This window comes from Zonotrichia albicollis, chromosome 2 (genome assembly GCF_047830755.1).
Source record: "Zonotrichia albicollis isolate bZonAlb1 chromosome 2, bZonAlb1.hap1, whole genome shotgun sequence".
In the NCBI taxonomy this organism is placed as follows: Eukaryota; Metazoa; Chordata; class Aves; order Passeriformes; family Passerellidae; genus Zonotrichia; species Zonotrichia albicollis.
Window position 1 is genome coordinate 26,920,125 of NC_133820.1, and position 15,228 is coordinate 26,935,352.

Genomic DNA, 15,228 nt, shown 5'->3' on the forward strand with positions numbered 1-15,228 from the left:
TTAGGAGTATACTTTGCATTTATTTCTAGGCTGTGGTGAGTAAAAGGTTGCCAGTTGTGGTGTAAATCACTCTAGGGGTTTTGAAACAACATGTTACTTCAGCTGAGTCAGTTATAGCTGGAAGTTAACCAGTGCTGTCAGTCAGGTGATAAAATACTGCTTGAGCTGGGATGTGAGAATCTGTCAGTCCTTCATAATTTGTTTTGATACAAGATGCAGACAATTCTAAATTACCATTGAAACTCATTTAAGTTGTACTGTTTAACTTCAATGCACTTAAATGGACTTGGGGCACTTACATAGTTGCTAACAATTTATGAAATTTCTCAGCTGTAACTGAGGACAGTAGATTTGCCAGGTGTACTGGCAAATCAGATCAGAATGCAAAATACTTTGGTAGGTGTGTAAAGTATGAAAGTTCAGGACAGAAAGTTGCCATACTTCTATGGAGATAGAAGGTGAAAGCTTGAAATCTGTATCCTTTTGCTGTTGTAAGTGATTGGATAGAATGTTGATAATGCAAATGTGATAGGAAGTTTACAATAAATATTAAAACTTAACACAGTTCTATGTATGTAGGAACTTTCTCTGGTATTCTATGTATCAAAAGATAAATTGTTTCATTAGATCCATGTTCTTTTGGTCAAAAGTAAAGTTAATTAACAGGAAAACCTGAGTTTAAAATTTGGTGATTGTTTTAGGAAAATCAGGAGCTATAAAGAGCTATCCATTTCTAAGGAATCCAAGATGCTCTATGGTTCAAAGTCTTGCTTCTTTTAAAAGTCAACTCATTCAGTACTCTGGTTTTATTGCAACAAGTGTGCTGATTATAGCTGACTTTATAGCTTGTTGCCAACAATTTTTTATCTGTATCTCATAAATGACCTGGGACCAGCAGGAAATGAACATAAGAGCAGCTGGCTGAAGCTTAACCTGATGTGAAAACTGAAGTGAACATTACTGAAAGGGGAAGCTATTTAAAGCTTTTTATTTGCTACCTTTCTCACTCTCGTGCTGCCATTGCTTTTTGTACCTCTGTGTCCATAGAGATTAACTGAGCAAATGAATTGTTTTGAGCTGTTGCAATCATGCTGCATGCTTTATTGCTAGTAAAAGCTAACCAGAAACTGCAGCTTAGTTTAACAGGTGGCTTCTCATTTTATGTGTATGTGAAGAGTGTATCATATTTGTGCTGTGTTCTTTATGTACTGTGTAACTGAATAAACCCTTAGTACAACTGATGCATTACCACTGCATTCCACTAGCTTAAGCCTACTTATTAAACATACGAAAAATATTAGGTTCCAAGATTTTGTAAAAAGTTTTATTTTCACTAGAAGTGAAATTTTCATTTGTAAGTTGCAGGAAGATTTCTTTTTGGTAACCTGCAAGGATTAAAGGGTTTTTTTTCCCAGTACAGGCAGAAGTGGAACCTGTTCAGGCTCAAACCTGGGATGAACCTCTCTTCAATGCAGGTGGTGGGGTCATATTACTACCCTTGACTTCTTGCTTTGGCCCTACTTTTAAACAAGCAGAATTAAGGCATACATAGAATTAAAACTAAATCAAAACAAATAATATTGAAATATGCTGATCAAAGGGATAAAATAAATCTCAGTAGCTGTCATCCTCTTACTAAAAATATGCAACTAAAGTAACAATGACTAGTCAGTGGATAGTCAAAGGTAGAGTAAGAAATGCTTGCAAAGAGAAGTCAGTAGTTTAAAAAGTCTTTTTCATTTATGCTTTCCTGACAGAATTTAAGTAACACATCTGTTTGTAGTCAGGAGAGATGAAAATTAAGACCATTGTCTTCCTATTCAGTGTTTTTTATTGAAAGAGTTTATAAGAAAAGCATGATCTTAAAAAAGGCTTCAGTATACATTGGGAAAATAATTTGAAGCATGTGGACAATACAAACTCTTTGTTGAAGTATTGCATTTGATTGACTGGTGCTGAGATTCTGTGTTTTACATGCACGAATACCATACAATTTACAATTTAAATCTGTAAAGCACTGGGGTGGGGACGTCAAGATAAGGAGAGGGAGCTCATTCACCAGTTTCAGCCGTGGGCAAAACAGCCCCCATCACTCAAGCAGTAATTCTAAATCCAGAGTAATCTGGGGTAATCTCATTTGTTGTGTCTTCATCTGTGAAAATAATGTAGGATGAGAACATTATTCAGGAAAATTCAGGAAAAAAGCATAACTAAACTCAACAATTTTTAGGTTTTAAAATATTTCAGAGAAACTTTAGCTAATTTTAAGTTTAGCTTCAATTTCTAATATTCTGTACTAGTGAGAGCTCAGTGTTTCAGAAACTTTTGGTTGTCTTTTGGCAAGGTGAAGCACTGTTTCAGGACTGCTCTAATCATCTGTTGGATATGCCTGCTCAGGTGATCAGTAACAGTTTCCATGTTTAAGAACAGTCATATCTGTTAGCATGACAATAAAGGCATTTCTGATTTTGTTGTTTGTTTTACTTTTTCTGGTACAATCTTCACATTCCAATTTTCTGTGTGTGCATGCTTGTCAATTTTTTGATTAAAATTCTTGGCTCTGTGGTAGAGTCTTTAAGACATAGCTATAATTTCTTAAACATTAGGGAAATGTTTGGATTCACAGGTGTTCAAATTCATAATCCAAGTTTTGGATTTCTCATTATTTACAGACTGATACTTAATTTTAGCTGAAACAGCTACTTGTGTAGCTACTTGTAGCTTGGGTTGCAAATACTAAACTTGTACTTGAAAGTATTCTGTGATTCTTACATTACTTTTAGTGTATTTTACTAAATATACTTAGATATATGTACTCATGTACATAGTTTTATTTTACTATCAAATAACTTGATTCTGGAACAAATAAGGGTTTTTTTAGGCAAACAATTTACACCTCTAAAAATTAAATCTAGTCATGTCCTTCTCAATGACCAGACTGTGCTTTGTAAAAGGCTGAATACTTTTTGTTTTTTGTCTAATGAATAAAATTAGAAATTCATTATCTTCCAAAGCACTCTACTCTGCTGAAATTTGCATGAATTTTGTTAGCAACTTTGTGACATGGTGCATCTTACCTATCTGAGAATGAACTTGCAGGTCCTCATGTAAGAAGTTACAGCATCCTTGTAAAGAGTGCAGACCATTTTGTCTGAGGTGTTAACTCTTAGATATCAAACTAATATATAAAGAAGGCAAGCCCTGCAATACTTTTTTCCCCTAAGATGTCATCAGGTGTTGAGGAAAGATGACAGCAAAAATTTCCTTAATGTGTTCTACTGGATCTTCTGAGTGACTTCTTTTGCATTTGGTGTCTTAGTTGCAGGGTATGTTCTGGATCTTGGTCAGAAAATTTAAATCATTTGAGAGTGTAAGTAATGTTCAAAGTCAAGCTGCTTACTTGTTACATGGAGAGAAAACAGATGGTAGCCCGGCAAAGCCTGTAAACTGACAGATGGAAGCTGCCACACCCCCTGTTTAATAGAATATTGCTGCTTTGGCTATACAAATGTATTTATTATGAAGAAAAGTATATTATTCTGCTTCTGAAAACTCAAAAAATTAGCTCTCTGTTCCTCAACTGTTGACCTTTGTCAAACAAGGACTTTTTATTCCATATGTGCACTGCTTCTTTGGTTTTTTGCAAATAATTGAAAGCAATCCATGCTACAGAGCCTTGCTTTTCTAGCACTGAAAAGACTTAATTTGTATTGTTACACTTCTCAAACTGAGGGTATAGGAGATTGTCAGTTTATCTGAAGGACTCCACTTATATTCAGTCTTTCGCATTCAATACAACTTCCAATGTACTTCCCAAATGTTCTCTATTGCTTTGAGAGTTCCTCAGCAGTTTTCATTTCTCCTGCTCTCTGTAGTGTCTGTGAGCTCCATTCTCTTGAAAATCTAGACAGTATTTCTCTTAATTTTTGTAAACTCAGATCATCCAATTTAAACAATGAGGAGGGGATGGGGGGAGATGAACTCACTTTATGTTTCTGTACTGGAGGAGAAGGAAATGCATTGTGCAAGTGGAGTTTTCCAATTGAGGGGATTGTGACTGACAGGCTCACCACATTCCCTTTGTTTTGGAGACAGTTGTGTCTCCTGATAAACAAGTATAATATAATCCTTATCAAAGATTTTAAATTGGGGAAGCAACTTGCTGGAGCAATTTCTTCTTTTTATCAGAGACTTCCCTGTTGGGGATTGCTGCCCTCTAACCTGTCTCCTTAGTATATGAAGGAATATTTTAAAGGGCAAGCTCTCTTCTGAGAGATGCTCAAAGTGAGTTTTGTAGTTTGTATCTTAATGTTTCTGGTTGGCTGCTGGTGCTCTTTGGGAACCATGCAGGCTCTGTTCTCCCAGAGCACAAGAAATTTCTTCCACCTGCCAGACTCATGCCAGTTATAGGAGAGCTATTGTTGTGCAGTAACCCCACTGACCCCTGAGCACTGTGCTTTGTACTTCTCTGGGAGGTCACATAAAAGGTTTTGGAGAGCAGTAGTCAGTAATTGTACAAATGTTTCAGTTGAAATGCCTTATTCCCATCACCCTTAGCAGATACAGCATATCTGCAGCAAAATACACTCTTACCTTTACAGCCGCAAGATAAGAAAATTATTATTTACCCACAGTATCTTTTCTTCTTTAAGGAATATTGTAGTTAGAGCTGCTCTTACCATTTACTCTCCATTTCTGCCTTCAGCTCTTTCTGGTACAGCAGGGTTTAATTTAGTGACTTGAAGATTCCCGGTCTCTCTGCTGTTAGTGTAATTGCATCTGTTCTTTACAAGGTAAAGAGCTTGAATGGTCTCCCATTTATTTATTTAAATTTCTTTTAAGTTTTCGAAGTGCAAAATTAAATTCTTGAGGTATTTCTGTTTTGAAGGAAAAAGTAGCTACAAGTTTGAACGAATTTAAGAGAGGAAAGCTTCAAGTAATTTTATACTATTTATGAAACATTTGAAATCCTTATGTTGCAGTAAGCTTCTTGTGTTCAAGAAGCTTTGTTCATCTTGAAACTAATGTTTAATAATTCTTTATGCTGTATTACTGCTGCTGTAGGAAGGACTGCTTCCCAAAAGGCTGTACCACACTGGACTGTAAAAAGCACATTGGCATTGAGGACTTCAGAGCCCTCAGTTGAGTTACAAAGTCCTCCTTTGTGTAGTAGCAGTTCCTGAAGGTCTGTGTTTATTATCATAATAATTGTGTATATTCAGTACACAGAGTTTGAAAGATTGTCCCTGCAGATGTGACACAAATAAAGAGCCAGAGGAGTACAAGAGAACACTAAAAGGGCACAGTTTTGCTCTGGGATATGGCTAAAGTCAGGTCTTTCTTTCACCTCTCCATTTTGACAAGAGGATCTTGGCTCATGGTGAGGAGATGTGTAATCCCAATTTAAAGGAAATGCTAGAAACCGATACTGTAGGGAGCCAGGATGTGGGCTAGAGATAGCAATGTGGTCTGTCACTTAAATTACTGGCTTTGTCTTCTGAAGAAGAATTAAAATATAACAAAAACTGAAGTAATCCAGATATTTGTTAGAACCCAGTCAAGGGAAGCTGTGTGCAGGGCAGGTTTGTTTTCATGTCTTGTGCAAGCAGGACTAGAGTATTTGGCTGTATGTTTCCTTTGATACACAGTCACTGAACGGAATCACCTGGATATGTTTATAGCTGAATACTTGTATATGCCTTTGACTAAAGGTTTTTACTTCTCTTGTTTATTTATTACTTGAAAAACAATCTTGTTCCACTAAAGGAGCATGTACTTTGCAATTCCTTGTTTTAACAAGTATCAAAAAGGCTAAACATAGTGTCAATATGCAGGAAAAATAGCTTCTGTAGTAAATCTAGAGAGATCAAATTAAAAACTTCCTCTCTTACTCTTTGCAGTAAATAGATTGAATTCTAATTCCTAAAACAAGTGTCTGGGGCTTTTTAAACACTGAAGGAAAGCTTAGGAATATTTTTTACTTCAAGAAGTTCACTTTCTACAGAGCAATACAATATTGGTGCATAAGTCAGACATTTGAGCTGGGCAATCCAATTTAAATATTTCTGCAGTTTGCCTTGGCCTAGAACATCTGTGTAGCATTTTCTGTGTGCAGGATTTCAAAGGACTAAGTACAAGGTCATTTTGGTTCTCCCACTAAATTGTAGTAAATAAAAACAAGCTGTAGGCATTCTCTGCATTGAAGTCTGTAAGATAATGATATGTGAGATCTTAAAACATTTTGTAAAGTTAAATTCTTAAAAATATAGTAATCACATATAGGACTTAAAATACTTGCTACTGTGCTTAATCAGTGAAATGTTGTGTAGTAGTGTGATTTCTGAAAGAGATGCTGGTCTCTGTTGTTCTTTTCTGGGAACCAGGAATCAGTAACATCTGCAGCAGCCTGTTGCTATCAGGCAATCTGCTTAAGTTTCCTGTGCTGATCTCTGTAAGTATCAGCAGCATGAGTACCACTGCTGCCCAGTCTTTCTTTATTATTTTCTTTCACAGCTCGGTATGTGTGTGTGTGTGAAATCCATGTCTTGTTTTTTTAATGTCTTTTCTTTTCTTTTTGACCTTTTTTTCCCCTTTCTCTCTCCCCACCCCCCAGCTGTGTCTGACTTGCCTGACAGGAAATTTTCTAATTGCCGGAACAGCTGGTCACAGCAAAAACGCCAGGGTTGGTCTTCCCTGCTAGACTTCTGATCGCTCAGTCAGAAAATCCAAACATCATGGTTTCTTAGTCATGTTTAAGTTTCTTTCTCTGCGTGTTCGCTCTGTTCGGGTGAGCTTAGTTTATTATTTAAGAGAATAACGGGGAAAGTTTTACTTTTGTTTAACTTGGGATTTCAGAGTTTTAGTCTTTCGCTGCATAGGGATCAGTGTTGTTTGGATACAAAGTGTTTTGTATTTCCTTTAAAAAAAGTCTCTGGTATGTTTGTATGTTGTAGAAGTTTCTAAGGTACCTGCTGATAAAATTTAGCCTTATTAGGAATTTGTTACCTGTATGTAAATAATGTAAAACTTCTATTTTAGGGGGAGGTGGGGGTTGTTAATTGTGAGCTTAGCTGCATGTTTTCTCACTAAGAGTCAAGTTTTATTAAAAGCCTTTGTATTTTTAATACTTAGTGGTAATTTTAACTAATTTTAATAGTTTCATCTTAATATAGTGCTATAAACTGTAAAATATGGCTCTGTGTGGTGATAGTTAAAATAACTCAGGCATATTCATATCTTAAATTTACTTCTGAAATGGTGTGAAGAGTAGTGATACTTGCATAACAGTGTTAGGGTTATTTCAAATGATAACTTAGTCATAGGAAATGTTTCATTTGTGTAATTTGTCTTGTTAGGCATATATTTAAGCATTAAAAAAATTGGTTTACGTTGAGAAAAATTACTAGTGGAGTATTGTATTGTGCCAAGCACTGTTTCAGAACTATTTAACATTACATGTAAACGTTCTATCATTGGAAGTCAAATCAGTTTTCACATTTATCCTTTTGTAGGTCTGCAAATACTTTTCAGTGAGGGGGTAGAAAACCCAAAACCCCATGACCTTCTTGTGTAATGACTTAAGTCAGGGTCTGTTAACTTGTAAGCAGTAGACACCTACTAGCCCATGTACTGCTTTAAACAATTTGTATTAGTTTTTGCATTGCATATTAAAAAATGAAATGGGAATTTCTTGCCACAAGTGAAACACCAAAATAAGACATGAATATAAAACAATAGAACACAGATTGCATTATAATCAAGAGGATTTTTAATATAAATCTTACAAAATATATACTTATCAACTCATAGTCCTGAATTACAGTTCTTTTCCACAGGCAACATGCAAGGTATTCCTCAGAAATTAGGTCAAATAATGACATTGTTTTATCTACTTACAGCAGCCTAGTTGGGTTGTCTTCAACATTCTGCTGATTTTAAACTGTTAGCTATTGCAGACCAAACTACAGGTTTTCAACCCGTATAGAATTCAATATATATTTAGGAAATTATGATAATAAAACAGGATTCATAGTTTTCATAGATTAGTGCTGAGTATGCTCAGGGATTATTTTGCCTTCTAAATAGTTTGGGGCTTTTTAACTTTAATTAGATTTTAATTGCAATTCTCTGTTAGTGCTTACAAAGTAGGAAAAAAATTTATATCAGAGTTACTGGGAAACGAAAGTTCCACCCAATGAGTATTTTTTTCCAATGCTGACGAGCTCATTTCAGTTCATGAGATAATTTTGTGCTGCTTGATCAAAAGAGAACTGCATTGCAAAACTGCTCTTGGTGACATTGAGCTTTTAAAATGCTTACAGGAATTCCTCAGCTTACCTGCCAAACGAGCTACTGCTCACAGACCCTTTGGGGAGGAAGGGGCAGTGTCCCACTCCTGTCCTGTCCTTTTGTGTTTTCATTCTAAGCAAAGAAAGCATTTTCAGAATGACACTCCCAGCCTGGTGAACCACATTTGTCCATAGGGCCTTACCTGTCCTCTGGCTTGTTTCTCTGGGACAGCATTCATTCTTCAAAGTCCTATCTGGCTTCTTCTGTACAACCAAAAGAATGAGTGGAGCTCTGTCTCAGTAACCAGGTCTGCAGTCTTCATTTTGTGAGTTGTCTATATGAAACAAATACAGACTTAGGCATCCTTCTAGATCTCAAAATTGTTGCAGAAGAAGCCAAAAATGAAAAAGAGTAGAAAGAGGCTAAGGAATAAGTACATTAATACAATTTTTTCTTTGTTATCTCTACAAATTGTTTTCCTCTAAAAGACTTAACAATTTAAGAATTAAAAAAAAAAAGCCAGACCCTGAAACTAAACATTTACAAATAAAGTTTTCTTTAAGAAATCTTATTTTCTGTCAGGTAAAACAATAGATGCTGTCTGCAACAAGTGATATGCTGTTAGTTGAAATTGTAGGTATTTCCATCTCTTAAAAAGAAGCAAAGAATAAATTGTGAAAGCCTTGGTTTCTGACTTCAGATGTCCACATTTAGAACTTCTGCTCTACTCCTGTTTTTCTTTGGTAGTAGTGTAAAACAGACAGCATACACAGAATATCCTTAGATCAGCTTGACTTCATTTTATGCATGGTACTGCTTTGCTTTTTGTTGTATTGGAATAATTGCTACTTCAGAAGGAGGGCTTTTAGAACAATTGTTTGTGTATGAGCAGATAAGTAGTGGCTACTTCTGTAAGTGACTCAAATTGAATATTAGTCACAGTTATAAGGAAAGGATTTTAGTCCATGATTTAGCTCACTAACACTGCTTACCAAAGTGGTGGGAGATTGTGAAGTACTTGTTGCAATGTGAGTTTTATTTTTAGGATAGTTTTGAATTTGAAGGTAGGAGTATAAAAAGTATAGAATATATGAATGTATATAAAATGTGTCTAAGGTATTTAAAAACACCTAGAATGGTGCATTCTTCACATTTTTAATTCCCATTTTTATCTTAAGATTTCTATAAGCTCTCGTAGAAGAGGTAAAAGTAATTGGTTTTCAGTTTGTTGCTCTTTATTGTTTATAAAAGTGTAACTCAAAAGGAGGGTCTAATTTCTGCAGATAATGCTTAAAATTTATCCTATGTTCATAACAAGTTGGGAAAGTAAAAATGCATCTAGGAGACTTCCTGACTCAAGGGAGGGGAGGAAAAGGAAGTTCTGTATATGAGCTGGGGAACTGTGCCAACATTGAGTCATCCTTTTAAAATCACTTGATATCCAATAAGCTTACTGTCCTTACAGGACATAACTGCTTTATGTAACTTCAGCACCAAGGTTTAGTATCATAGTCAGTACTTCAGAAATAGTTTGATTGTGGGGATCAACGTTATGATGCCTCTGACAGACAAACACAGCCATGTGCAGCAGAGCTCTTAGCAGTACAGTGAAATCTAGCAAAGCAGTAAAAGGCAACCTATAGCCATTGTTGGAGCAGTGGTAATAAATTGCTGGGGAATCCATTTTTCTGTTTTCAGCCTTATCTTTGCTTGTACTGAATGTACGTGTGCTTCAGGAAAGTGCATTTGTCTAAAGGAAGCAAAACATTCCTGAAAAGAGATTAAGAGGGGTGAAAGCAAAGCTGCTACTTCCGTAATGAAAATGGAAAGATCTATGTTGCTACATAATCAATACTAACAAATGAAAAATGATAAAAGCAGCATCTTGGCTGCTGCACATTTGGATTGCTTTTTCTGATAATTGTATGGTCAACAGCGTACCCTGATTTTAGGACTGATACACTGATTTAGGTCTTATCTTGAAAAACAGCTGATGTTTGCCAATATTGGCAAAATGGTTTTGACTTAATTGTTATGATCAAAGCTATGTAAAAGGATTTCTTTTTTCTCTTATTCTGATTCCTGACCATAGAAGTTGAAGTTCCAGAACTGTGATCCTTCCTAATGGTGATTCTGGCTGTTTGTAATGTGTAAATTATCCCCATATAAAATATATTTTAAAATACTGTAGTATGTGATTTTAAGCAGAACATATTCATTAAATAGTTCCCTAAAGAGTTTCTGATGGATCCACCAACATTTTTTAATGTATTCATAGGGTCTGTTTAAAAGAAATGTTAAAGTCACAAGTGTGTTAAAGTGCTCGGTTTGGGGGAGTGACTTGGCTTTGTCAGGCAGTGACTCTTGGAAGGGCTCTCAGTGCCCACTGAACACCCCCATGGCTGCTCCCTCAGCAGCTGGGGTCACTGCAGGTCGAGGCAGCAGGATTGGGGCTGGAATTGTGGAATTGTTGTTGCTCTGTGTGCAGCAGAAATCAGTGATGCAGAGGCTTCCATAATAACATGAACTATCAAGTAGTAAAAATAAAAAGTCAGTGAAGACTTTACAAGAACACGAGCTAGAAAATCACTTTACAGTGAAAAATCTGAAAAAATCTTTAAGAAGCAAATTAAATCATAGCTAAGACTTATGTCTGTATGTAACTGTATGTCAAAGATGGTTCTGTTTTGTACCTTCCTTACTCTGTAAGGCAGTACAGAATTAACAGGTAAAGGTGAAACCTGGGTAATGTTGGAACCAGGATTATCAATATTGTCATGGTTTTAGCTTGGCACAGAGCTAGTGCTTTTATGAAAACACTTTCTTCTTGGGGTCTGCTGTGAGATGTGACTAGGAATAAGCAAAACAGGCTCTAGCTTAAATATAAAGAACATTTTATTACTTAAACCACAGGAAAATAGGAAAAAAACTATAAGGAAAAAGAAAAAAAAATTGAAAACTTTACAAAAAACACCTTTTTCTTCCCTAACACTAGAATTTCTTAATCACATATATTCTCTTAAATTACTAACTGCTTAGCTTGACACTACCCTTTAGTATACTTGAACTTCAGTTTATGAAGAGGAGAGGAGTTTTTCTTGTTCTATAGGCTTTTCTTGGAAACACGCTGAAACCTCATGTGCTTCTAATGTCACTCGGTACTGTTCGGAAAAAGTTCTTTTGTTACTTGTGACATCTTCTTTCTATGCTCAGTGCTCTCACTACTGTGCATGGACTAGAGCTGCTTTTAGGGTTGTGTTTTAATTTCTCCAGTAGTTGCTTAAGATGGCTCAGTTATTATAAAGGTTTTAATTATTTATTGAGATTAAAATTTGTTAATCTTCTTATCTGATGTTTATGTTAAGTCAAAGCCTTAGCCTCATTTTTACAGATTTTGGTCAGCATGTCAACAATGTTTGATGTCTGGGAAGAACTTTAATGATTACTGAACCCATCCAAGGATTTTTTGCATGTGTCAGATTTCCTTCCCACTGAGTTTTTATGAACTTGAGTATGTATAGTACCGCTATCCTAGTGATGTGTGCTTGTAATTGGAAAATGGCAGTTTATTTAAAAGTCCTGCTGATAGTCAAATTTTTTTGCAGTTCTAAAAGCAAAGATATGACAGAGGGGTTTCTTTCTGCCCAGAAATTGTGTTGTAAAATTTAGAGATTTTATTTAAAATGAGTGTGAGGTTAATAGTTTGTTCTTGTTCATTTCTTGTGACCTTTATTTCATAACTTCCATCTCTATTAGCTGCAGAAGGAGTTGATCTGTGGCCTTTTACTTTTTTCAACCACAAAACCTTTTATTCTGATGTTACAGGTTTGGTGCTGTGTTTCTTGCTATATTTTGTAAAGCCTAGAAGTGTGTAGGGGGGAAGCTTTTTGATCAGTATTTAGTCATCTGCCAGCTGAAATTTACTGCACTTTTGAGGAAATTTTCACCTTCATCTGGGTAATGCTGATTTCAAGGGAAAATGAACTTGCAGCCACCCTTGTTTTGCACTCAGTCCTTGTGGGTCCCTCCTTGTAACAGCGTGCGGATGTTGTGTGTTATCTTCAATATCCCCTTCCTGATGCAAAGGACTCAGGGTAGGATGGGTATTCATCACATGTCTCATGCAATAATGACATCAGGGATTTTCTTAATCAACCTTTTATAAAAGAGCACTTTCTCAGAAATCTGTTCCTGAATTTGTTCCAGGTAGAACTCGGGTATGGTGAAGGAGTCATTTATTTTCTTTAGCCTTTTAGCTGCTGTTACTCCTTTTTTGTCATCAAATAAGAACATCCATTTTCCACAACAACAGGCCTCAGAATAACTCAAAAAGTAATGCGAATCCTTTCAAAGTGTTCAACATGTTAAAAATAAATAGAATGTTCTTTCAGAAAGCCTTAATCTATAGGTACTTGTGGCATGTACTGCACATACCTATCTTTGCTCTTGGTATGATAAAAAAATTAAACCTGCCAGGTTTTTTGTTGTTCTTTGCATAGTTAGTCCAAAAGATTTTTTTTTATTTGATTTTTTTAAATCCCACACTTACAGAATCAGATAAAATCTTCCTGGACCCTTCCAACCCCCCAGTCTTGTTGTGCATGCCTGTCTTTGTTAGAAATCTTAGTTTTTGGGTATCTTGCTTTCAGTCAGCTTTCTGTTTAGTGTAATTTCACTGAAGTGAACAAAGCGGACAGCAGAGACTATGCAGTCACTCCTTCTGTTCAGGATGGGTCCAGTTTACTTTTAGAGTCACGTGCTATTGACTTTGATGTTTGAATGCTTAAGCTGTAAATGTTTCCCTGTACTTTTTTTTTCTTACCTTTCCAATTCTATGTCACTTCATGACTTTACACCCCTTAAATGTCACCTCTGTGTAGGAGCAATATAAATACATGGGTCCATTATTATTTTTGCATTAAAACTTCACATTTTGTAGGTAGCTGCTGCTTTTGTCCTTTGGAATAATATATGCATATCATAATTTTAATTTGTGCTTTCAGTATATTGAAAAGTATATACTCAAGTCTTTGTCCCTTATTATGAAGCTGATGAACAAATTAATTTTTTAACAACTGTTATCTAAAATATGCTGTCATTAAGATTAAAGTGTTTAAAATGTGTCTACTCATACTCCTGTAATTTTCCGTATCTAGAAAAGGAGAAATCTGTCTTCCAGAAATACCTTTCCTAACGTTCCATATGTAACATAGCAGTTTATTCTTTGATGTTGTGTTTAAGTTAATTCACATCTAGTTCTTACACCTCTTTAAGAGTAAATTCTTGCTGAATTTCCTATTTCTACCCCAGTATTTTGAAATTTCTTTCCCAAGCACTTGTCATCATGCAAGTTCACACTTTGCTTATGCATTTTTTTCAGGAAGTTGAAGCTGAGGATTTTAGGTGCAGTGAGACTGCTATGGTGTTTGGATGTGCTAATATTCATTATTCTGAATGGCTTTCCTCTTCCTGCTATGAGTAAGAGCACAGATCTGATCCTGTTCTGCCTAATTAGATGATTTGGAATATTTCCTTGTGAATGATTTTACCAGTACTGCACCATACATTTATATATTTTTAAAATTATTTTAATCTTTAGTTGATTATTTCTCTTTTTAATGTAAAATTTGTGGACGAAGTATGCTTCCTTTTTTTGAATGTTTACAATTTAAACACTAATGAGTGTTGCAATGATATTGTGGGTTTTACTGGTAGTTTTCCTAAATACCAGTTCAGAGCCCAGTTTAGTAGTCCTAGAGCAGCTTTTCAGCTGTCCCTGGACCATACTGCTCAGAGAAAGGTCTGCAGATAACACACAGCTCATTCTACACTGATGAACTTATGCCATCCAGCTCTGCATGGGCCACTTCTTTACACAGAGCAGTTTTCAGGTTTCCTATTGAAAATTCAAAATTCTGAAGGGTAAGTTGCAGAAGAGTCTATGTATAAGTAAACTCGTTTTTCTGGGCTTTTTCATTACTACTGAGAAATACATGCCTAGTAAGACTCTGTTTCTACTTCCTTTAGGGTTTGAAGTCTGGTTTTCTTTTAACACATTATCTATTAGTTGTTCCTGTAATAAGATCTCAAATAAATACAAATATTTTATGTTGCAGCAGGGTTAATTTACTTTCGAATTAAAAAGTTATGGTAAAGGAAATTCACATACATTCAATTACTAGAAGTAAAATTAGTGTTTAATTGTTAATTAAGTACCTAAAATATTGGAAGTTTTTTTCCCAGCAAGATGATTAGGCTATCATTTTTATAGTGTGATAATGATTAAATAGTTTTTCACTGCTTCCCTAAAAGGTGTCTGTCCTTTTGTTTTATTGGCAAGCATGTTTCCTATTCCAATTTGTAGCTGTTTACTTAAGATAAAATGAGCTGCCCTTGGTGTTGCAGAATTCCCCTTTTTTTTTCTATAAAATTTTTCATTCAGATTTTGTCTGTGCCTTACAGTCCATTTGGTGTTATTTCCTGTGTGTTCTTGTGCACAGACATATATTGTGAAACATATTACTATAATCTTACTTATATGGAGATGTTGCCCGGAATAGACTGGATCAGTACAGGAAATTGTTCTGGAATATGGTATTTTAAATTCATACCTAAACCTCTTTATCACTCCCTCCCTTTCTAGGCCAGTGTTGATTTAACACTATTACATTGTTAAGTAAACTCAGAGTAATGTTGCCTTCTGTTTGTTTCCTTGTATTCCACATTTAGTTTCACTGTAGTGGGAGCCAGCAGCAGCTACTTAAAAGTTGACGCACATGATTGTTTTGGGGATTTTTTTTTTCATGGCTTTCTGAGGCAGTGTAACTTTTTAGTGTGAAGAAGGCCTTGAGAGAACTGTGTGCCTAGAAGAGGAAATCATGTCTTGAGACTTTTATTTAGACCCTGCTGCAGTATAATGCTTGAGAAAAGGGAGCTTTC

General features: G+C 35.6%; 1 protein-coding gene across 3 annotated transcripts in view; it reads left to right on the forward strand.

Annotated features, from left to right (window-relative positions):
- Nucleotides 1-15,228, forward strand: part of RPS6KA3 (ribosomal protein S6 kinase A3) — a 74,058-nt gene that overhangs the window by 14,367 nt on the left and 44,463 nt on the right. The window contains exon 1 of one of the 3 annotated variants that reach the window (XM_074534628.1): nt 6,500-6,787. The exons of the other annotated variants lie outside the window; for them this stretch is intronic. Coding sequence (XP_074390729.1) covers nt 6,749-6,787 — 39 coding nt within the window. The 5' untranslated portion in view covers nt 6,500-6,748. Of the gene's footprint in view, nt 1-6,499; nt 6,788-15,228 lie in introns of those variants that run through there. 3 annotated transcript variants of the gene reach the window in all.